This window comes from Vulpes lagopus, chromosome 3, assembly GCF_018345385.1.
Source record: "Vulpes lagopus strain Blue_001 chromosome 3, ASM1834538v1, whole genome shotgun sequence".
Taxonomy (NCBI): Eukaryota; Metazoa; Chordata; class Mammalia; order Carnivora; family Canidae; genus Vulpes; species Vulpes lagopus.
The window spans coordinates 99,908,286-99,932,920 of NC_054826.1; the positions used below are offsets into that span (position 1 = coordinate 99,908,286).

The 24,635-nt window shown below is 42.9% G+C and overlaps 1 protein-coding gene and 1 non-coding gene across 3 annotated transcripts; both read right to left on the minus strand.

Annotated features, from left to right (window-relative positions):
- Positions 1–3,905: 3,905 nt before the first annotated feature.
- Positions 3,906–22,960, minus strand: KDELR2 (KDEL endoplasmic reticulum protein retention receptor 2). Of its 2 annotated transcripts, XM_041749952.1 has the most exons (5): positions 22,727–22,955; positions 12,560–12,660; positions 8,429–8,587; positions 7,140–7,392; positions 3,906–5,355 (listed from the first exon to the last, which is right to left on the minus strand). In XM_041749952.1, exons 1-5 carry the CDS (start codon positions 22,815–22,817, stop codon positions 5,321–5,323), a joined length of 639 nt encoding a protein of 212 aa, XP_041605886.1. In that variant the 5' UTR covers positions 22,818–22,955; the 3' UTR covers positions 3,906–5,320. The 2 variants fall into 2 exon arrangements, with proteins under 2 accessions (XP_041605886.1, XP_041605887.1); XM_041749953.1 differs by lacking the exon at positions 7,140–7,392 and having other exon boundaries at positions 22,727–22,960.
- On the minus strand, positions 6,569–6,672 carry LOC121488560. Its single transcript, XR_005987175.1, has one exon. It is a non-coding gene; the product is annotated as a small nucleolar RNA U13 (small nucleolar RNA).
- Positions 22,961–24,635: the final 1,675 nt, after the last annotated feature.

Consider the following 24,635-nt stretch of genomic DNA (forward strand, 5'->3'; position numbering starts at 1 on the left):
GCTATTTTAAAACATTGTTCCTTTATGTGGGTATCTCATACAAAGAATACCCTTAGACAAGTTTTTCTACTATTAAAAATAGCTCTTTTAAAAAATATTTTATCTATTCATGAGAAACAGAGACAGGAGAGAGAGGCAGAGACACAGGCAGAGGGAGAAGCAGGCTCCATGCAGAGAGCCTGATGTGGGAGTCAGTCCCAGGTCTCCAGGAACACACCATGGGCTGAAGGCTGCGCTAAACCGCTGAGCCACCCAGGCTGCCCCTAAAAATAGCTTTTAAAAAAATAGGTCCGGGACACCTGGGTGGCTCAGCGATTGAGCATCTGCCTTTGGCCCAGGGCCTGATCCTAGAGTCCTGGGATCGAGTCCGGCATCCAGCTCCCTGCATGGAGCCTGCTTCTCTCTGCCTATGTCTCTACCTCTCTGAGTGTGTGTCTATCAAGAATAAATAAAATCTTTTAAAAATAAAAAAATAATAAAAAATTAAAAAAAAAATAATAAAAAAAAAAATAAAAAAAATAAAAAAAATAAAAAAATAATAAATAAATAAATAAATAAATAAATAAATAAATAAATAGGTCCGTGGGACACCTGGGTGGCTCTGTGGCTGAGCACCTGCCTTTGGCTCAGGTGTAACACTGGGGTCCTGGGATCAAGTCCCACATCGGGCTCCCAGTGGGGAGCCTGCTTCTCCCTCTGCCTCAGTCTCTGCCTCTCCATCTCTCATGAATAAATAAAATCTTTAAAAAATCTTTTTAAAAGATTTATCTTTATAAATACAGTTCCTTGAACATCGTAGAGATTAGAGATGCCAATCCCACACAACTGAAAATCTGAGTATAACTTTTGACTTCCCCGAAATTTAACCAATAGCTTACTGGTGACCAGAACTCTCATCGATAAGTTAACACATATTTTCTATGTCATGTATTATATACTGTATTCTTACAATAAAGTAAGCTAGAGAAAAGAAAATATTAAGAAACCCATAAGGAAAATACATTTATAGTTCTGTATTGTATTTATTGAAAATAATGTGTGTAAGTGGCCCCATGCAGTACAAACCCATGTTGTTCAGGGTCAACTGTATTTCCTCTTTCCAAAATGAAATATCAGGGCAGCCCGGGTGGCTCAGCGGTTTAGCACTGCCTTCCGCCCAGGGCCTGATCCTGGAGACCCAGGATCAAGTCCCACGTTGGGCTCCCTGCATGGAGCCTGCTTCTCCCTCTGCCTGTGTCTCTGCCTCTCTCTCTCTCTCTCTCTCTCTCTGCCTATCGTAAAATCCCACCATATTTGCTCCATCTTGAATTTTGAAGAAAATAAAAAAATCTTTGATATTCTTCTCTGCTTGTTCTTTCGAGCACAGTTAATTTCACTATTTGCAAAGTACAGTATTCTTCACTTTCCTGTTAACTTGGAGAAACTGTGATCTTTAATCTTTCATTTTTCCAAATCAATTGGTTCATTTTCTCCCTTTAGCATTTAATTTTCTTCGAGTAAATGTCTGTGTCCTGTAAAATTAATATCCTTGCATTGAGTCCTCAGATGGTGGGGGGTGGGCAGTGTCAGCCAGGTGACCTTTCAGGAAGTCCCATAGTTGTTTTTCTAAGCTCTTCTTTTTTTTTTTTAATTTTTATTTATTTATGATAGTGAGAGAGAGAGAGAGAGAGGCAGAGACACAGGCAGAGAGAGAAGCAGGCTCCATGCACTGGGAGCCCGACGTGGGATTTGATCCCAGGTCTCCAGGATCGCACCCTGGGCCAAAGGCAGGCGCCAAACCGCTGCACCACCCAGGGATCCCTCTAAGCTCTTCTTTACAGCCCTGGGATCTTCAATCCTCAGAATTCAAAGTAAATGAGGGAATTTTTCATTGTAGGGCACACCAGTTCTCCTGTTACCTAGCCATGTATCTGTGTTAGATCCCTTATCAGAGGAATAAACACATTCCATATTTCCATTCTGTTTTGGTAACAGAGTCAAGTGTAGTGTAGCACTTGCCTAAAGACTCTCACCGTTTTTTGTTTTTAAGATTTCATTTATTCATAGACACACACAGAGAGAGGCAGAGACACAGGCAGAGGGAGAAGCAGGCTCCATGCAGGGAGCCCGACGTGGGACCGTGGGACTTGATCCCGGGTCTCCAGGATCACACCCCTGGCCGAAGGCGGTGCTAAACTGCTGGGCCACCAGGGCTGCCCAGACTCTTACCTTTTTAGTGACCAACTGGAAGTTGGAGGTAGAGACTAGGAGCATTCTAGTATTAGAAAAAAGCATCCCTGTCATTGTTTTAAAACATTAGTGCTGTATTATGTTGCAACTTGCTCTTAAATTGCAGGGATGAGAGGGGATGGTCTCAGAACCCGAGGAGTTAAGGCCCACAGCACCCACACGACTCCACACACTCCAAAGGCTAGCTCAGAGGGGTTGGAGTGAGAACCTTGCTAATGTGGGTTCCTTGCTAATTCCCCATTCAGTCACTAGAGGGCGAAGTGCACAGAGAAACCGCACCTGAAGCTCCCACCCAATTAGTCACTCAGGTAGTTTTGGGAAGGGACTTAGCAGTGAATGTCTATAGTTGCATCACTCTTCCAACAAGGGCAAATTTGACCTATGTCATCATATAGGTCATGAGGACTCCTGCCCGAAGTGTTTTCCAGCCAGCTTTCGGGGCAGCTGTCCCAAACTAAGCCCAGGGGGAAGGGGAGGAGGGCCAAAGGTGCCGAGCTCTAGATGTGTGTGTGTGCATCAAGCTCTATTTCGAGCTTCATCAATATGGGCCATTCACAACTTGCTAAAGTCCTGTGGTGGAAGTCTCTGCAGGTAATACGGAGATGGAGGCTCATGGAGCTAGGGTGTGAGGAGCCATGAATCCTTTTTTTTTTTTTTTTTTTTTTGAGGAGCCATGAATCCTAACACAAGGCTGACTCCACAGCTTGAACTTTTCTTACACAGGATTCCCACCAAGCATTCATGATTTCTATTGAAATGCAATCTTTCCAGGAAGTCGTCCAAACTAGTGGCATCTTTGAAAAGGCAGGCCTGGATCTTCTCCCAAGGCCTTCTACCTGCAACCTTCTCTCTTCCCTTCAGCTATTTCTCTACCTACTCCTTTCCTGAGCAGCCTGGAAGGAAGCAGGAAATGTTATTGACACTGGTGTCAGTAAGCATCCAACTTAAACCCACTTAATGGGCAAATTTGTTAACTTTATTTCTCCTCATGCTTTCATTAAAAAAAAATTCACACAAATAAAACAGGTGGATAAAAATATTAATTACCTGATAATCTTTATTGAAATGAAAGGAACTCTGAAACAGTGCTTCATAAGGCGCATCATACAAGGCCTTTACCCCTACATGTGTGAAGACGCTGCCCCAGTCCTGCACTCCCACTCAGCCACCCTATTTATCATGATGTCATCCTGGTTGACTACAAAATGGTGGTAACATCTTAGCCAGTTTCACTTTTACGTGGGCAGGATGACCAGAGGAGACACTGATACTTCAGATCGATGCCTTCAGTCAGGCAGCCTGCTGAGGTCCCAGATCCCTGTCATCTGCACTGTGCTCTCCCATAATGATCCCAGTTTGTGTTTGATTTACATGCACAGAAACAGTGTGAGCCCACCACCCCACCCCCAGTGTGGGCAGCAGGCTGCTCCACCTATACTGAGATTTCCCATCCTTCCTCCACACTCTCAGAATCTTCCAAGGAAGATGAAAACAGAAACTAAACCAAGACTAGAATGCTAGAAAGATAGATACACAAAAGGACAACCATGAGGTATGGGGGGGTGGGGTGTGTGTGGAAATGACAGATAAAGACAAGAGGTTCAACTGTGCAAGTCACACTGCCAATTTAGAAAGATGTTAAGAGACACATTAGATAAAAATAAAACCCATCTTGCTCCCTTCTTCCATAAGATATTTTAATGCAGCAAGCAAAAATACTACATCCTTCTTGTAGTAAGCACTGTTAGTATTCAACACTTTAACATTTATGGTGCATCACAGAAAAACAAAGTCATATGCTTTTGCATAAATCAAAAAAATGTAGCAAATCAATAAAATGGCAAAATTAGGAGGAAAAATTTCAATTTTTCCTCAAAATACAGAAACTTTTAGATTCATTTGTAAACAATAAATGTTTGCGGCCCTATACAGAGCTTTTGTTGCCAATTAGAAAATGAAAAAATCATCCTGACGTAGGATGTTCCAAAAGCCTAATTCATCCCCCCCCTAAAAAAAGACAATTTATTCTACATTTAATAAAATGTTTATTTAGGATGGTAACACAAGATAAATCATGCAAGAGCTCAGTAAAAACAAAACAAAAACAAATCAAAGAGTGTAAGGAATGGCAATTGGTGCTGCCAATTAAGAAAAAAATGTAAATCATTTTACTACCCGAAAGTGATATGAAAAACCATTTGAATCTGAGCATGGACATGGTTGTAGTAATCTTTTGGAATTGTAAATTAAAGTGATAGGTGACTACCTTGTGTTCCATTCCTCAGAGGAGTAGAGCCTAGATTCAACATAATCATTAATGTCCCTCACATCCCACACCCAGATGGCAAGCAGCCCAGAACCCCTGCCCACTGAGTTCTCTGACACTCTTGGGACAATCTCAAAGGGACTCTTCTTAGCAGGAAAGGGGGGCAGGCACCTTTGGTGACTCTTAAACGAGACTCCATCTACATTCAGAATCTGAAAATTTTGGTAATGAAAACCAGAAGCTTGTGAGTCATCCTTACCAGCCTTACATGTAGTGTGATGTCCAAGGAAGGATTTCCACATTAGGTGGGAAGAAATTTGAACAAAGATAGACCAATTTGAACATAGTGTCTCAGATTTCAAACAAATAAAACTCATCTTTTGGCAAAAATAAATATAGTGGAATGCAAGTTTGATAGATGGAAGAATATATAATCTATCAACTGTCAAGGAGTACAATTTCATTGCAGACACAAAGAATCAACAATTTCAAAGAATTAAAAAAAAAGTTTGCACTTATTCCTCACAAAATCTTCACTTTTGGAACTACTCCAATTGAAGCTACACACTGAATTTATTAATACAGCATTAAGTTTCTTTGTGTAAAAAAATCTTTGTACATAGTAATAAAAAAAGATAAGGCAAGATGCATTTAACAGAAACCTTCTGGTTCTTTTCCTCTGGGTTCTTACAGAGCCACTGATGACTATCTGCAACAAAAGAGTTAAGTTTCTGATTTTCCGTATCAAGCATCTTGTGCCTTTGCTGTGGTAAGAATTCTGTCCGAGCACCCTGAAGGACAGATGCTGGTGATGGTCTTTGGCACTTACGCGGGCAGACTGAGCTTCTTTCCCTTGAGTACTAGAATTTTAAAGAGAGGAAAAGAAAACAAAAGGTTATTGGTATTAAAAAAAAAAAAAAGGTTATTGGTATTGACAAGCTTGTAGTTTCCTTCTTCCTGCTCCTAGAGATCTGTCACCTCAAGACACTACAGAGGAAGGTACAAGGAAGTAAGTCTTTGGCACCAAAAGTCATTTGATTTTGGTGTCAAAAAACAAACTTCTGAAATATGAATATGTCATGTACACATAGACTGGAATTTCTTTCATGTACCTCCATGTCCCAGCAATTGAATTTAAAAAACACAAATTCAACTGAACTTGTCACTAAGTTCATAGCAGTGTTTTATCATTACTTTCTCAACTAATCAACATACATTAAAATATAACTGTTAATATGTACAGAGATCTACGAAATTTTGGATGTTAAAAAAGAGATGATATATATGCCCTTGTACCTACCAATTCCATCATTAGAAATTATACTGTATAGCAAGGGTTTTTAGCCTGAGACTGTTACAGGGTTCCTGAATCCCCTAAAATTATATTTATTTGTGTGCACATGCATAAATATGCCTTTTTTTTAACAAGGACCACAGTTTTCATCAAGTCTTTGTGATGTTCGCATGTCCTATATTCATATAAATATGAAAATATACACATACAAGGATACTGATTTAGCCACTGTTTTTGTTGTTTTTTTTCAAAAAATTTTTTGAGAGAGAGAGCATGCACACAAGTGAGGGGGAGGGAGAGAGGGGGAGGTAGAGGAAGAGGAGACAGAGAGAGAGAGAGGAAGTCTTAAGCAGACTCCACCCTTAGCACAGAGCCTGATGCAGGGCTCAATCTCACAACCCTAAGGTCATGACCTGAGCCGAAATCAAGGGTGGAATGCCTAACCAACTGAACCACCCAGATGCCCCAAGCACTGGATTTTAATAGCAGCAAATCAGTCACAGTCTGAATACCCATGAGCAGGGGGGTAAGTGAATTATGGTAATACACAAAATGAAATAGTCTACGGCCACTGAAAACTATGTAGATTTCTATCAACAGACTTGAAAAAATGTGAGTGGGGAAAAAAAAAAAACCCAGATTATAGGACAGCATGTACAGCTTAAATCATTTACCTGTGTATATGTATAAACATATCTGGAATTACACTTACTGAAACATTACGATAATCTCTGAGTGGTAGGGTTTCAGGTGATTATTTTCAGAATTATTATTTTTTACGTCAGATGGATAATATGCCAAGGTCATAACAAGGTTTGAGGAGGCACATTGTCACACAACTGCGTGAACACCCAATCATTATGCTTATCAACTACAAAAGGATCACGTATTCAGGGGGATCCCTGGGTGGCGCAGCGGTTTGGCGCCTGTCTTTGGCCCAGGGCGCGATCCTGGAGACCTGGGATCGAATCCCACATCGGGCTCCCGGTGCATGGAGCCTGCTTCTCCCTCTGCCTGTGTCTCTGCCTCTCTCTCTCTCTCTCTGTGACTATCATAAATAAAATTAAAAATAAAAAAAAAATTTAAAAAAAAAAAAAAAAAGGATCACGTATTCAGAGTTATAAAAGCTGATTAAATTTCTTACAATAAAAACATCCTATTATAGAAAAACAATGAAGCTACAGAAAAAAAAGGAAAACACCCAGAATTTTATTTGACAGTCATTAAAATGTTTTCCTGAAACCAGTTTTGCTTTATGGGCTAGTGCCAGATTAGGAGCATGCTGGGCTGGAGAGCTCCTAAAAACACATGGCTGTAGGAACAAAGCAGGGAGGAGGCAGCCTGAGGTACCTTTTGTAATATACAAGTAGAAGAAGTCGCAGTATAGAATCGTTTGGACAACGCCAGCCACCACAGCAATGAGGTCAAAGAAGCCCTCGAAGTAGAAGCGCCAGATCCAGTTGACCAGATACAGAGCACGGTAGAGGCCCAGGAAAAACAGGTAGTGGGTGGTGATGGTCTCCGCCTCCCCTGTCTTGCTGATCATGAAGAGCTGAGGGAGGATAGCCACAGATTCCAGGTAGATGGAGAAGGTCCACAAAATCTGTAAGAGTAACCACAGGCTTCATTAGCACCCAGTACCCACCATGAGTTCATAGGACATATTCTTGCTTTATTGTGGAGCAGCACAAAAAGTGAGGAGTCTGGGCATCGGAGCATCAAGCACAGCAGCTCACCAATTTAATGAATTACAGAAACTTGAGCTACATACATTGAAGAGGCACGACACTCCACTGACAAGCTGGGTAACCCAGACACTCCTGCTTCTGTGAATTTTCGTTAGCCATCTCTCCAACATCTCCTTCCTGGTACAATTTTCCATGAATCTACACAGATGTTTCTCCTGGATAAGTTTGATCCATTCTGAATCTAGGGTCCTAGATGAACGCTGCTCCCTGCGAGGGTGAATGAGGCTGACAGCTCTCCCACTGCTGCTTTTCCTTACCACTTGGTCTCCTTCACGGACTATCTCAATATTTCCATCATCTTTCTTATTCTTTAGGCTTTTTTTGGTGTGGTTAAATCAAAGGGTAAGTAATGGGAATTGTAATTATGCAAACATTCTGCCCAACAATGGCACTTGATTCACACTGATGACAGCAGGCCTTGCAGGTAGTTCTGGGAGTGTTCTGAATCCACGACCAGCAGCTTCACCGAGATGCTAAGGGAAGGGTTAGGCATCCAGGAGCAGGCTGCTGCTCTGTGGAGTACAGGGCACCATGCACACCATTCTTCTAAATACCAGCAGTGTAGCAACACTGCTTAGGGGATTTGCACGCAGCATCAACATGGAACTCCCCTACATGAAAAGGAAACAAAGCTAGGTGCTCTTGAAGCACCTGCACAGGCAAGGCACTGTGTTTGCTACCACAGAAGCCTGGTTCATTCTCTAGAGGAGAATCCAGCAATAATCTGTCAGCAGATGCCCAAATACCTGGAAGCTTAACTCCTGTCTGTGATTTATTTAGACCTAATAGGGTATATGCTACACCAGAAGCTTGTCAAATCGAAAAAACAAATCAGAACCACCCACATTATCTGCAAACACGTCTATTTCCCTAAATAATCTCTTCACAAACCTCCAGAGGAGAGAAATCATGATTGACTAGAAAGGAGAGGCCTCCCACAGGGACCACCAGAAACTCCACTCGGAAGGTATCATGATTTCCATCGTAGGTTGCCTTAAATTTCATGTAGATCAGGTACACCGTGGCATAGGAGCAGGCAATGTAGATGAGCTAAAGACAAAAGAAAAGCACCGGGTCATCCATATTTTACAACAGTTCCAACTCCCTTGGCTTTCTACATCATCCATATGCTCAGAAAGGCATGATTTTTTTTCTTAGCTTTTTTGTTTTGAAACTTAAATACAATAAAGTTTGCTTCTGGGGAATAGAGAGTTCTATAAGTCATATAACCACCATCACAACTGAGACACAGAATAGTCTTATCAAGTGACACCTAAACACTTCCCTCAGACCTGCCCCTCTGTAGTCAAGCCCTCTCCCCAGGCCCAACCTCTAGTGGAAACAGATCTATTCTTCCTCCTTTTGATAACTGATCTATTCTTGGTCCTTGCAGTTTTTGCCTTTTCCAGAATGCCAAATAAATGAGATCGTATCGTACGTCCCCCTAAGACTGGCTTCTTTCAAGCAGCGTAATGCCTCCCCCCCCTTTTTAAAGATTTTATTTATTTGAGAGAGAAAAACCAAGCAAGAGCAAAATGAGAGCGGAGAGGCAGAAGCAGACTCCCCGTTGAGCAAGCAGCCCAACGTGGGGCTCAATCCCAGGACCCCAGAACCATGACATGAGCCGTAGGCACTTAACTGACTGAGCCCCCCAGAAGCCCTTAAAAGCAGCATAATGGATTCTCAATCCAACCACGTTGTTGTGTGTATTAACAACCAGTTCCTTTTTACTGCTGAACAGTTTACTGTTTGGGTATACCACAGTTTGCTCATCCATGCACTAGCTTAAGGACAGGTGGGTTGTTTCTAGCTTGGGGGATGGCAGATAAAGCTGCTATGAGCATTTATGTATAGGCATTCATGTGAACCTAAATTTTCATTTCTCTTGGGTAAATACCTAGGAATGGGATTGCTGGATCGTATGTTAAATAATGTATTATGTATTATTAATTATTATATATTATTAACCTCAGTTTAAACTATTAGCAGCAGCTTAAGAAAAAAAAAAAATGAACACAAAGTTCAATGCAGTTCAACCAGTGCACCTCCCTCCAGCACGATGCTATTTCTTAGCTAGTGCTTTCCTTTTTTTTTTTTTTTCCTTAAGACTTTATTTATTTGAGAGAGAAAGAACATGAGCAGAAGGGAAAAGGAGAACTAGGCTCCCTGTTGAGCACGGAGCCCAACATGGGGCTCAATCCCAGGACCCCAGGATCATGCCTCGAGCTGAAGGCAGACGCTTAACCCACTGAGCCACCCAGGCACAATAAATTAAAGATTTATTTAGTTGTAAGAGAGAGGGAGAAAGAGAGTGAGGGAAAGGGCAGAGGGAGAGAATCTTGAACAGACTCTCCATCGAGCAGGGAGCCCAACTCAGGGCTCGATTCCACGACCCATGAGATCAGGACCTGAGCCAAAACCAGGAGTTGGAGGCTTAAATGACTGAGCCACCCAGGTGCGCCCCCAGCTAGGGCTTTTCTAAATAGAAGATACAACATAGCTCACATTTAACTCTACAATGATCACTTTTACTTACAGTGTGTTACTTTAACACAGAACATTCAGATCATTTCTATGAAATTTTGTCTGGTAGCATATGACAGCAAACCAAAAATAAGGGATAACTTGTGAAACACTGACGCCTACGAGGGAGCTCACATAGCAGTACAGTCGTTTAAAGGCTTACAATCAAATCATGTCCTTTCATATTCAAAAGGTCAAACACCAAAGGAAAAGTCTGTTATTCTGAAATTATAGCAATTTTCAGAATGCAGAATTTTACACACAAGAATCAAAGGGCAGCTTTAGTCTCTGAATGGAAAGAAATGGGATATCAGCTGGGCTACCCGATACCACTCCTTAGGAAAACCACCTCGTGAAACTTAATTAGGAAAACATTTGGGGAAAAATAAATAAATAAATTAATTAATTTTTTTTAAAAAAAGGAAAACATTTGGGCAAATAACTTATTAGGAAAATGAGAGCAATCATCAAGCCCTCATATGTCTAAAGACAAAATAACTAAACTATCCCTGGTACCTCATCATGAAGTTATATGTGCAAATACATAGTTGACAAGGTACTAAAATTGTTGGTTATACCCATATACCAACTACTAAAAAAAAAAATTAATATATTGTTAGAGTTCTCTCCATATACATATGTATACATATATATAAATAACATACAATCTACAGGTATCAACACAACATATATACATTTATACACAAAGTCTCCTCCAGCAGAACATCCAGCCAAGGCACATGTTTGTGGGGGTCCTTCCCCAGCGCCCGGACTACAGCCAGCCAAGATTGGTTCATAAAGGTCTTATGGCCACTGGGGTAAGCAGCTGCTTCTCTCCTCTCACCAGTGCTGTGCATTTAAAGTAAAAGCAATGAGCAGGGACACCTGGGTGGCTCAGTGGTTTGGCATCTGTCTTCGGCTCAGGGTGTGATCCTGGGGACCCAGGATCGAGTCCCATATCAGGCTCCGTACATGGAGCCTACTTCTCCCCCTGCCTGGGTCTCTGCCTCTCTCCCTTTGGCTCTCATGAATTAAAAAAAAAAAAAAAAAAAAAAGCAATGAGCACATAAAACTTGGCTCTCACTCCTCTGATTTTCAGGACATGCTTGGAAATTAGAACCAAGCAAGAAGGATTCCTCTGAAAGCTAGGTATCCCAAGGAAAACGGAGGAGGATTTCTGCTTACACACTAGTAATATCTGCAGTTTTGACTTGCCTGGACAACAAGCAGGGACCTACCTGTTTTAAGTAAGCTAATTATTTCCTGATTACTAGGCCCTGGTCACTTAGTAATGAAGAATGAAATGATTACAGGCAACTCAAATTAGTTTTTTAGTAAAGACCACAGACCCAAATATGGTTTTGTCTACTTTGATCCGTGTTTACGAAAAATGCTTTTTAATTACCACACCAAACAGGCTTCAGCTTAAACTTGACTTTATCAGGTGTGCCAATAATCAAGTGCCCACAACACTGTCCCCCCCCACATACACAGGTGCTCGTACACTATGTAGAACAAATGAATGAAAGAAATGAGACTTCTACTGCACACCCTGAGAGCCCCATACTTTTTTTTTTCCCCCATACTTAGCACTCATCACAAACTGCTATCATTCACTAAGTATTGATTGGGATGATTGGTCTACTCTCCCCAACCAGAAACTTAATAAGACTTCTGCTCGTTTTCTGCCTTATCTTCAATGCTAGGGAAGTACCCACCACTGTGGGTGCTCAATAAATGTAAGTTCAATGACTCTGGGAAACTGAGGCCTCAGCAAGTAGAGAGCATGCACCCCCAGTAGTCCACAAGATGTGAGATGGTACACAAACATCTTGCATTTTAATAATTACAAGTTTGTTTTAATGTGGATTTAGAAAAATAAAAGGACACCAAAGCCATGGATACTAATGCTTAAGAAAGTTAAAAGGTTTTATAAACACATTGAGAAAATTATGGTACAGATGTTATTTAGGCATAGCAAAAGTACTAAAGATGGCACACAAAAAAGTTCAAGAAACATGGATTTATCAGGAAAAAAAAAGAAAAGAAGTCGAAGTCTATACATAATCTCTCCCACAAGAGCAAAACGAGGTATTGCAGCAAGGAGCCTAGCTAAGCTTCCAGTCCTTGTTCTGAACCAACCTGCTGGATTTCCCAGTGAGTCTGTAATTTCCCTGCTTGAAACATAATAGTTATCCCTCTTTCTTACAGGGTTATCAAAAGCTTTAGAAGTTTATCATACTCAAGGAATGTAAGATTAAAAAATCTCTAACTGCAAAGCACTTCAATTAAACAGATACTCTGAAACAGAAAATGTGCTTAATGATAACGCTATCCCCACTTCTATGTACAAGGTGGTCTAAAAGTGCTTAGGTCTAGAACAGCATGTTTAGACATTATTCTAGAAAATGTTTAACTGTACAACTGACATCAACTTAATAGTTTCCATAGGCCTGTGAATTATGGATAAAATGCATTCCATTGGATGCCATACCATACCTTCATAGATGTATTATATAATGAAATAAATGAAGTAAAAAGATCCAGGTAACGAGTTGTGAAGACCAGTGCAAAGAGAAGCTGGCTTTTTCCAGAAATACCTAAAGAAACAAAAGGAAAGTATTAGAAAAGCCTCTCTTAGAGGAGCTGAGTGCTTCCTGCAGAGAACACTGCAGGAAGTGGAGACAGGACAAGTGGGCTCCAGGGTCAAAGGCTGATGTCTGGGGTGACTCCAAAATCACAGCAGCTCTAGTTTTCTTTTCACTTAGCATTCCTGAACATGCTTCTTTGGAGAGGGTCTAACAGCTCTGCAGTCTTATCATGCTGGGTGACTATGGGAAAGTGCCTTAATTATGCCAGTGCCAATCAATATACCAGGATGTGTACTGTTCGAATGAACATTATATTTTTCTTTTTTAAAAAAGATTTTATTTATTTTTGAGAGCGCGCACGTGCACACACTAGTGGGGGAGGAGCAGAGGGAGAAGGACCATGCAGGCTCTGCCCTGAGCACAGGGCTCAATCTCCAAGATCAGGAACTGAGCCAAAATTAAGAGTTGGACACTAACTGAGCCACCCAGGGGCCCCTGAACATTATTTTTCAAATATATGCTTTAGGGATCCCTGGGTGGCGCAGCGGTTTGGCGCCTGCCTTTGGCCCAGGGCGCGATCCTGGAGACCCGGGATCGAATCCCACGTCAGGCTCCCGGTGCATGGAGCCTGCTTCTCCCTCCGCCTGTGTCTCTGCCTCTCTCTCTCTCTCTCTCTGTGACTATCATAAATAAATAAAAAACAAAAAAAAAACAAAAAAAAAAAACAAAAAAAAACAAACAACAAACAAATATATGCTTTAGACAAAAATAATTTCACCAATTCTGCTGGTATTTAGTGTTATAACTTGTCTGCTACCTTTAGCATCCTTCTTTCCACTTTAAAACAATGTATCTCATGAAGACAAATCCTTCATGGTGTTGGGGTCTAACCTGATTAAGGAGATGAGGAACTCAGTGAGGAACACTGCACTGCTTCAGGTAAGAATGAGCAGTAACCCTGTGGAGTGGTGGTACGGCCTCCCAAGGTGACTGATTTTGTGAGGGCAGCATGTTAAGATTTTTAAAAATTCCATCTCTTAGATTAATCACACAGCCATAAAAATGTTGCTATGGATGCTATGGCAACAAAAGGGTGGGAACCTACTACTATAGTCAGTCCTCAAAAGAAAAAGTCTTTAAAAAAAAAACATTTTTTTTTTTTTTTTTAATCTGCTTCTACTGCCAACCACCAGTCTACCTCCAGAGCGTCATTTAAGGATGTGGAGACTCCATTGGGGGGTGGGGGTAGGTATTGGAAGGTCACATAGTATGTACACTCAGCTTTTTTTTGACATCTATATTTGGCCAAATATTTATGTGACAAAGGATGTGAACTATGGGTTTCAGAAGATTGAGTGAATTCATTAAGGAAACTGAATCTTACTACACATCAGAACCCACCCACCTTCCTCTATGTTGCAAACTTCACACCATTAAATATTTAAGCAAGCATGTATTTAGCAGAAATGTCACTGCACCATATTACTGGCAACACTCCTACATAACATGAAAATCATTTTTAATTTAATTTTATTTTTTTTATTTTACTCATTTATCCACGAGAGAGAGAGAGAGAGAGAGAGAGAGAGAGGCAGAGACACAGAGGGAGAAGCAGGCCCCATGCAGGAAGCCTGACGCGGGACTCAATCTGGGGACCCCAGGATCACGCCCTAGGCCGAAGGCAGGCTCCAAACCGCTGAGCCACCCAGGAATCCCCGAAAATCACAGTGTTTTTAAATGATATCTTATAAAACAATTCTGCAGCTTGTAAAAGCCTGGACAAGAATGTTACTTTCTCCGCATGAATAACTGCAGTTCTAGTCTATTCACAAAACCACCAAAACAGAACCTGAAGAAAAAGGTGACTCTCTTCTGGATCTATCAATAGCAACCAATTTCAAGGGTCAAAGGTGGAGATACAGACAGTCTGCTCCTTCCAGTCTTCCCCAGTAATGGGGAGTTATTTTTCTTATCAGAGATCAATGTTCTAAAGAAAAATAATGAGGCTGCCATTCACATAGAGACACAGGAGAGAAAGAGAAAGACAAGATGAAGAGGAAAAGGATAGGGAGCATGCAGTTCACATCTGATACTTGTTGAAGCTTTGAGAGAGATCCTTTACCATCTGGTTCTTTCCAATTTTTTAAACAAAAAATTACAGGGTACATGCAGGCAAATTTGTTATAAGGGGTTTATTCTAATGGAACTTTGGGAGTCAGATTTGTAATTTTTCATTTTCAGCATTCCCAAATTAAAAACCCAGGACTAGGGGATCCCTGGGTGGCGCAGCGGTTTGGCGCCTGCCTTTGGCCCAGGGCGCGATCCTGGAGACCCGGGATCGAATCCCACATCAGGCTCCCGGTGCATGGAGCCTGCTTCTCCCTCTGCCTGTGTCTCTGCCTCTCTCCCTCTCTCTCTGTGTGACTATCATAAATAAAGAAAAATTTTTTAAAAAAAAAAAAAACAAAAAACAAACAAAAAAAAAAAAACAAACAAAAAAAAAAACCCAGGACTATCATATTGCTTTTACCACTCCCTTTGAGACCCAAATCACATATCACTTCACTCTGGGAAATCGACTTTGAAGACACCCTCCCTTGGTGATGTTTATTCATTCAGCAAGTATATAATGGGAAATACTCCCCACCAGCTGCTGCCCTAGCTCCTATTATGGTCTTATAAAATACACTGCGATTATCTGATTGCCTGTCTTCCTTCTTCTCCAACAGACACTGAGATCTCCAAAGGTTGAGGTCATGTCTTACCCATTTTGTATTCTCAGTGCTCAGCACTGGGCCTGACACACAGCAGGGCTAAGAAAATATCTGCCGAATAAATGAACAAATGGTCCAAAAAAAAAAAAAAAGATAGAATTCATTTTATTTTCATGTCATGGGGTAAATTCTCATTTTGTGGTATTTTGGGATAACATTTCCAAAGAGTTTCTAAGTCATACTGTGCCTCTATGACTGTAAATAGGCAATGTTCTTTGGGCTCTGCCCTAATTTACTGCTAACCAGAGGGTAGAAGAGCCCTCTGAGCAGGAGAGGGAAAGAGAGACAGGCAGCATGTGGCCTGCAGCTTGTCTTGTAGTACAGAATCCACGTAAAGAACATGCTGGAAATCTAAGTGTGCTTATTCAGTTCTACCCTATTCTTCCTGGTCTAGGATCCTGATTACCAAGCAGCAGCTTTTTCCCTTAAGAGAGAAAAATTTTCTTGTCTTCACAAGATGGCAGGGATCCCAGAGCAGGCAGAGGCAGGAATCTCCTTAAAGGGGGAGAACCTCTTGCAAAGCCTGAGGGGTCCCACAGTCACTTTCTCCCTGTTTTGAGATCAAAGCATGTAAAGGCTAGCAGGTAACAAGCTCTCAAGAATACTCATCCTGAATGTTTCTAAAAGAGCCATCCCAATACCAAATGCACCAAATATCTGTATTAAGGAGTATAACATGTTAAATAGAAATCAGTCATTAAACCTAACACCATTCCTATCTTTCCCCATTGGGCCAAGTTAGGTTTTTGTTTTTTGTTCTGTTTTTTTTTTTTTTTTTAATTTATTCATGAGAGACACACACACACAGAGAAAGAGAGAGAGGGGCAGAGACACAGGCAGAGGGAGAAGCAGGCTCCAAAGGAACCCGATGTGGGACTCGATTCCGGGACTCCAGGATCATGCCCTGGGCCAAAGGCGGCGCTAAACCACTGAGGCACCCAGGGATCCCCCAAGTTAGGTTTAATAAAATCCTACAACTATACACTACAGTATATATTACTTTAAATTACACTGCAGGTTAAAAGTTGGATTTCTTATATTCCCAGTGGTTTATAGAAAAGAACCCTTGATCAAACAGAAAAGCTTTCCATTAATTATTTTTGTTCTGGTAACAGGTGAGCTGCAAGCCCCCCCCCCCCCCCGTTAGACCACCAGAACATTCTGCACTGTCAATAAGGCAGCGTTCAACAAGGGCCCCAGGAACCATGCTCCAAGCCATTGTCTTGTGGATACTCTCCTAAAGACCATTAACTTTCCCTGGAACCAGCAGCCTAATAGTCAGGAACTAACTCGTAACACAACTTTTGTTACTTAGGGAAAAAGAAGCAGACAAACTGGGTTTAAGCTCAGCCCAGGAACAGAGTAAGCTTGGGCCCATTACATACATTGCCCTCTCTCCCGACTGCCAAACCTCACTTTCTGCATCTGTCAAATGGGGACAAATTATGACAACTTTGTGGGACCATTAGAGAAAAAGTGCTTTATACTATACCTGCCACACTACAAATGCTTAATAAATGACAGCTCTTATTATGTACTGATTTGCTATTTCTTCTTGCTTTCAAAGAAATCCATGCTATTTAATTAAAAATTCCAACTGGGCTAAAATATATGGAATAAAAACAAAAGGACTTTTTAACAACCCTCCCACCCCTGTTTTAAATGCAACTTTCTTGGGACACCTGGGTAGTTTAGTGTTTGTGTGTCTGCGTTTGGCCAGGGTTGTGGTCCCTGGGTCATGAGACTGAGTGTCACACTGGGCTCCCTGCAGGAAGCCTCTTCTTCCTCTGCCTATGTTTCTGCCTCTCTCTGTGCCTTTCATGAATAAATAAAATCTTTAAAATAAATAAATAAGTGCAACTTCCCAGGCTTTTAAAAAACTCCTTTCTGTATATATGCTTGTATATGTACCTGCATATATTTGCTCTGAAAATGGAGCCATATAATCTTTTGCTTTACTTTTTTTTTTTTTTTTTTTTTTGTAGATTTTACATATTTGAGAGAGAGCACAGGAAGCAGCAGAGGGAGAGGGAGAAGCAGGTTCCCCACTGAGCAGGAAGCTCAATCCCAGAACCCTGGGATCAGGACCTGAGCTGAAGGCAGACACTTAACTAGCTGAGCCACCTAGGAGCCCCTTCAATTTGCTTTTTTAAACTCAACCTCTCAGATATCTTCTCCTGTTAATACTTCTAGCTCTTTCTTGTTAAAGGCCGCATAGTGTTCTATAGTATAACCATACCACATTTGAGCAACCACTCTATTAACAGATATTTGGGTTGTTTACAACTTTTGTTTTTATGAATACTACACAAACATCTTTTTACCTATAAACAGTGTTTTGTACTTATTTTTTTTTAAAGGACATTTTTTAATTTTTTATGATAGTCATACAGAGAGAGAGAGAGGGGCAGAGACACAGGCAGAGGGAGAAGCAGGCTCCATGCACCGGGAGCCCGATGTGGGATTCGATCCCGGGTCTCCAGGATCGCGCCCTGGGCCAAAGGCAGGCACCAAACCGCTGCGCCACCCAGGGATCCCTGTTTTGTACTTATTTAGGTAAAAGAATATACCCATAGACAGTTTATTCACATATGTGGCAGTTTCTGTGGTTTTGATGCCCTTTGCTAGGATATCCTTTGTTAGGATAAAACATATGAACATCAAATAGTTAAACAGTCAGATTTCCCCTAGAAAGGCTGTGCCAATTTTCATACTAACACCAAAGGAGAATGCCCTTTCACATCCTTGCCTATGTTAGATGTTATAAACCTTTTTTTTCACCCAGTAAGGAAATAATGGTATGCATTGCCATTTTATTATCAAAGTTCCTAACTATTAGTAAGGCTGGGCATGCTTTCATGCTTAATGAGCCTTCTGTTACTCTTCTGTGAACTGCCAACTTTGCGCATTTTTCTACCCTTTTTTATTTATAGGAGTATTTAATTATGCATATTAACTTTTTGTCACTTAGATATATTACAGATTATTTCTCTCAGGTTATTGTCTTTTAACTTTGATGATATTCTAAATCAGTAACTTCATTTCGGGAGATGAATCATCTTGCTTCCTTACCAGCCTACCTGGTCCTATGCAGGACCATGGTTATGGAGATACATTAGGTCAGGTCATCTTCTGTGTCAATCAACAAAGTTTCAGACTTTTCTTACAGAGGTCTTATATACACCTTGCTGGGAAGTCAAGGGAGCCTTCCCTGGGATCCTCCAAGCCACTTCACATCCACAAGATTTACTGCCTACATGGTTTAATATTTAATACCTTTTATTTTTTAAATTTTTTATGTATTTCTTATTATTTCAAATAAATTGCAACTTCCTTGAAACAGAGACTTTGATAGCTACAAGGTGCTGCTCTTAATTGTGTCCTCAGGGCCTTGCATACAATGCATGGTCAGTAAATGTTTAAGAGCAACAATCAGTCAACAGACTGGCACTCAAAAGAATAGAGGTGACAGCTGCTACCAAGAGGGAGCTGTGATACAGAAGCTTCTTGAATTCTCAATGATCATAATAAAAGATGAGATTCTATACTTCAAAATTATAAGTTGTCCAATTATGAGGAATGCAGGGGACACTATATGTTCCTGTCTTGTTTGGAAGGACAAAAAGTCAACACAATCCACATAACAACAGCTAACAACAATCAAAGCAATAGATGGGGGAGGAGGAGAGACTGGGGGACGGTGGCTGGGAGTCATGGATCTCAAAAGGACTCCACTAGTAATTTAAGCACAATAGATACAGCACTATTAATAACTATCAGCCAGCCTACAGAAAAAATGTTGCTGGGAAGTTCTTCATCTACAAACCAAGGCTTTTCTCCCAAGGCTATCCAGGTCAATGTTTAGAACAAGGATAAAGTGCATATCTTGAGCATACTGTGGATCTAGCTGCAGTGACAGTTTAGGGATATGAGAAAGTCACACTTCATGTGGGCGCACCCTTTTGTAGCGACAATGGCAGAGAAAGACACAGACAGCTACACCAAGATCAGCTCTTCTTCCCTCACTTTAAAACAGGCCCTTTAAGGTAGCCATTCTCAAATTAGATGGTCAGGAAAACAGAATCTCCAGCTTCCTCACTAATCTGTCACATCCCTTACCCTAAGGGAACAAAGTCCCCTGGTTCTAGCTGCAGGCAAGTTTAAAACAGGTGCCAAAATCCTAAAATGAATCCCAATACCAGTATTGTCAGAGTGAGAAACACAACCTGAATGTACAAGTCTCTTATTCCAGTTATTTGAGAAACTCATATCAAATTCTTACTCTTTCAAAGGCCTCTAAACAACTTTCATAATTTAGAATGGAAAAACAAAGCAGCCAATCAAATTTAGCACTTAAGTCTGAATAAATGATCTCAGTGGTTTTGATTTTTAAAAGACCAGGAAATCTCATGTTTAAGAACTAAAATGATCCTAACTCTAATAAAGATACTAGAGTTCAATAATGCCCTATAAGTACAGGTTAACCGTAGGAACACCAGACAAATACACATGAACTTAACTACTTATCTTCCTTATTATTTTGGCTGAAGTATTTTCTATTTTCCTAAATCTCCCATATGCAGATAGTGAATATTAAGCAAACTAAACAGCAAACTGTCTCACTTTCTCCATATGACTCAAGGGTTCCCTTAAGAATTCTATACCTGGGGCAGCCCCGGTGGCGCAGCGGTTTAGCAGGGCCTGCAGCCTGGGGTGTGATCCTGGAGACCGGGGATCGAGTCCCATGTCAGGTTCCCTGCATGGAGCCTGCTTCTCCCTCTGCCTGTGTCTCTGCCTCTTTCTCTCCTTCTCTCTGTGTCTCTATGAATAAATAAACAAAATCTTAAAAAAAAAAAAAAAAAAAAAAAGAATTCTATACCTGGTGCACTGGCTTCTCCCCCGTATCTTAGATATGTGTTTATTTATTTATTTTTAAGGATTTTATTTATTTGTTTATGAGAGACACACATAGAGAGAGGCAGAGACATGGGAAGAAGGAGAAGCAGGTTCCCTGCAGGGAGACCCATGTGGGACTGGATCCAGGTACTCCAGGATCACACCCTGGGCCAAAGGCAGGCGCTAAACTGCTGAGCCACCCAGGCATCCCTAGATACGTGTTTAAGAGACAGTATGCTTCAACACTTAAGGATTTGACAGAAACAGGCTTCTGAGAAACACATGAAGGAAGATGAAGAGACTCATACAAAAATTTCGCAGCAAAAACCAAGATTAAAAGTAACACTTTCTGAGTGAGGTGTGGGTAAACATGGGTGGTCAAAAGGTATACACTTCCAGTTATAAGATCAATAAGTCCTGGGGATGCACTGTACAGCGCGATGACTAGTCAATAACACTATACTGCATATTTGAAAGTTAATAAGAGAGTAGATCTTAAAAGTTCTCATCACCAGAAAAAAAATGGTTAACTATGTGCAGTGATGGATGTTAACTAAACTTATTTGTGGTGGTCATTTCACAATATATACACATATCAAATCACATTACACACCTAAAACTAATACAAGGTTATATGTCAATTATATCTTAATAAAATGGGGTATGTGTGGGGGGAGACAGGACACAACACTACCACACCTTGCCTGAGTGCAACAAAAAAGATGACCTAAACTACCGATCTGGCATCAAAGTTTAAACTAAAAGTACTTAGGCCAAAATAGATACTCATTCAAAATCCTTAACTGTGAGTTAGCTTCCTTGTTTCAATCCTGGCTCTACCACTAATTTCCTCACCTCCCTTAAAACTCAGTTCCCTGATCCATGGAATGGGAGGATAGCACCTGGCTCTTAAGACCAGTTTAAAGACTAAGTGGAATAAGCAATACAAACCATTTACTGCACTACCTAGTACACTGTAAGTGTACTTAGTAAATGTCAGCTATCACAATTGCTGCAATCACCTTGCTATAATTGGAAATCTTACAACTGAATCTCTCAGAAAATGTACAAAAATGCGAGATCACCTCCAAGCCACACAACCCTGGTTTCAGTACATGGACTTTGTTACATCCATTTTGATTGCTCAAAGGTCTCTTTTGTTTTTGCGTACTTCCTCCATCTCGGGTATATTCTGGGGAGACAGGGGAGTCCTGAAGACAACAACAGTCAGTGATGTGGAGTGTTACTCTAGATGTGGAAATCTTTAGAAACTGATCAGGGAAACGGGATCTCTGCCACCCAGGTCCATCTTTTACTGCCTCTGAGAAAATTAAGCTCTTGAATTCAAAAGTTATTTCACTGACGCCAGGGCATCAAAAAGACGTTTAAAGATACTGCATTTTAAGAAATCATCTAAAAAGTCGCCACTCTGAAGCTTTTAGGGGTAATGAAATGTTAAAACTTCACTGCTATTATCTGGGGAAGATCTGTCCCACTGCCTTCCAGCAATGCATGCATGAAATGTGTACTCCAGAGGAGGGAGTCGCCAACTCACTGGTGACGTGGAGTGAGGAATTACAGGAGACCGCATGAGACCTCGGCGGTACCCCGGCGCCGCAGGTTGAAGAGAACCCGTTATTAGACCGAGGCACCCGACTTCCACAAACTAGTTCGTTTCTCAAAGCAGCACTGATGGTCCCCCCCCCAAATTTTACTTAGGTACCTCCTCACACCTCCTCCCACGGCGGGCGGGCCCCTGGACCCCAGCGCTGGGGTGAAGCCCGCACCACTCTAGTCAGGCCTGGCCCGACACCCTAACCTAGAGGCCAGCGCTCGAAGGGGCAGGGTGGGGAGCGGGGTGACCTCCCCGCGCCCGCTCCACCTCCCGGGCCGGCCTGGCTGCCACGTCAGGCCGAGCGGGCCGCGGGCCTGCCCATCCTCCTCCCTCCCGTCCCATTGATTCGCGGGCTCCCAGCACCTCCGGACCCGCCGCCCAGGCGCCCAGGCGGGCGGAGCAGCGCCCATCAGAGCCGAAGGCCGGGGGCGAGCCTGCCGGACTCCCCCGGCCCCCGCCCCATCCAAACTTTTCAGACAGAATGAGGCCCGCGCATTCCGGCTGGCGCCCTCTCCCCCGCCCCGCCCTGACCGCTCAAGTTCGGGGGCCGACCCAGCGCCGAGCTGGGCCCAGCGCCGCGACACCCCGCCCGGCCTGGGCGCCCACCCCGGAGCAGCCGCAGGGTTCCCCCCACACACACACCCACGCCGGGCTGGCAGCTCGCCGGGCTGGCCGAGGGGGTGTGTCGTGCGCCGCAGGCCCGCGGGCAGAGGGGCGGCCGAGGTCGGCGGCTCCTCGGGGCGACCCGGCCTGGCGCCCGAGCCTCTCCGGGACCTGGCCCGCCGCTCACCCGCGCAGGAGCGCGTCTTCCAGATCTTCAGCAGCAGGATGACGATGGCCGCCAGGTGGGACAAGTCCCCCGTCAGCCGGAAGATGTTCATGGCGGCGGCGGTCGGCGCGGCGGCCCGGGGCTCTGCGGCTCAGGCGGCGGCGGCGGCGGCGACAGCCCCTGAAAGGAAGCGGCGAAGATGGCGAGAGCCGGCGCGACGTGGCCAGGGACGTGGCCGAACTGCCGGCGCGCGCGGGGGAGTCTGGGAGAGCGGGACGCCGCCTGGCCCCGCCCCAGCCCCGCCCCTTAAAGGGGACGCGCCCAGCGCAGGCGCGGTCCGAAGCGACGGCTTAGGGGGGCGGAGGGGGGATCCCTTCCCAGGATCCCGACCCCTGGCCAACTTCACCCTACTGGTTTCCGTCTTCCCCTCGGGTGCCAGCGATTTCCTTTAATTTTTGAAATGATACTTCCTTGTGAGGGATTTTTCCCTACCTTCCTACTGTTCTTAAGAGCTCTTGCAAGCTTGCTGGATGAAAAAGTGAAGGGGAAAATAAAACATTAATGAGCGATGGGTTCGCTTCAGATATGAGGTCGTTATTGCGGGTGAACGGAAGCATGCTGCTTCGGCCGGGCAGTTGAAGTTTTTACCATTCTGGTGACTCTCTTTGAGAAAGAGAGTGCAGAATTAGGAGAAAAAGTGAACATTTCGGGGATCCCTGGGTGGCTCAGCGGTTTGGCGCCTGCCTTTGGCCCAGGGCGCGATCCTGGAGTCCCGGGATCGAGTCCCACGTCGGGCTCCCAGCATGGAGCCTGCTTCTCCCTCTGCCTGTGTCTCTGTCTCTCTCTCTCTCTCTCTCTCTCTCTATGTCTATCATGAATAAATAAATAAAACCTTAAAAAAAAAGAAAAGTCTGGATCATAGATCCTAATTTTAATTTTAAGAAATCAGTGTTTTGGGGATGCCTGGGTAGCTCAACAGGTTAACACCTGCCTTCAGCCCAGGGCGTGGTCCTGGGGTCCCAGGATCAAGTCCCTCATTGGGCTCCCTGCATGGAGCCTGCTTCCCCCTCTGCCTGTGTCTCTGCCTCTCTCTCTCTATCATCAATCAATCAATCAATCTTTTAAAAAAAAAATCCGAACATTTCTGTAGGATGAGAAAATAAATCGCAAGGAATTACAAAATAGAAAAAAGCTGACAATTCGCTGCATAATTTGCGGAGCCTAGTGCTAATTGAAAACTTGGGGTCTTGGGTTCAAAAGCAGGCAATAAAAGCTCTGGCCAAAATACAAAGCTTTTCTTTATCTTTTTTTTTTTTTTTTTAAGATTTATTTATTTATGATAGACAGAGAGAGAGAGAGAGAGAGAGAGAGAGGTAGAAGCAGGTTCCAAGCCGGGAGCCCGACTCGGGACTCGATCCTGGGACTCCAGGATCGCAAGAATCACGCCCTGGGCCAAAGGCAGGTGCTAAACTGCGGAGCCACCCAGGGATCCCTGCTTCCTTTTATCTTTTGCAGTCTCTTTTGGGGTGTTTCCTATTTGCTACTTCATGTTCTTAATAAGAAAAAGTCTTTTTAAAAAACTTTTTTAAAAAGATTTTATTTATTCGTGAGAGACACAGAAAGAGAAGCAGAGACATAGGCAGAGGGAGAAGCAGGCTCCCCAGACAGGCGGAGCCTATGGGACTTGATCTCAAGACCCAGGGATTGTGACCTGCGCCAAGGCAGACACTCTGCATCACTGAGCCACCCAGGTGTCCCTTAAACATTTTTTAAAAGATTTTATTTACTTATTTGAGAGAGAGATAGTGAGAGAAAGCAGGAGGCGGGAGGGGAAGGAGAAGCAGACTCCCCAGGAAGCAAGGAGCCCTGCCAGACACTGGGTCCCAGGACCCTGAGATCATGACCTGAGACCAAGGCAGGTGGTTAATCC

Coding starts and splice junctions, on each gene's coding strand:
- KDELR2 (XM_041749952.1), bottom strand. CDS start 22,817: ATGAACATCTTCCGGCTGACGGGGGACTTGTCCCACCTGGCGGCCATC. Junction 7,393..8,428: donor ATGATTTCTCTCCTCTGGAG/GTTTGTGAAGAG, acceptor TTACTCTTACAG/ATTTTGTGGACCTTCTCCAT. Junction 5,356..7,139: donor CTACTTGTATATTACAAAAG/GTACCTCAGGCT, acceptor TTAAAATTCTAG/TACTCAAGGGAAAGAAGCTC.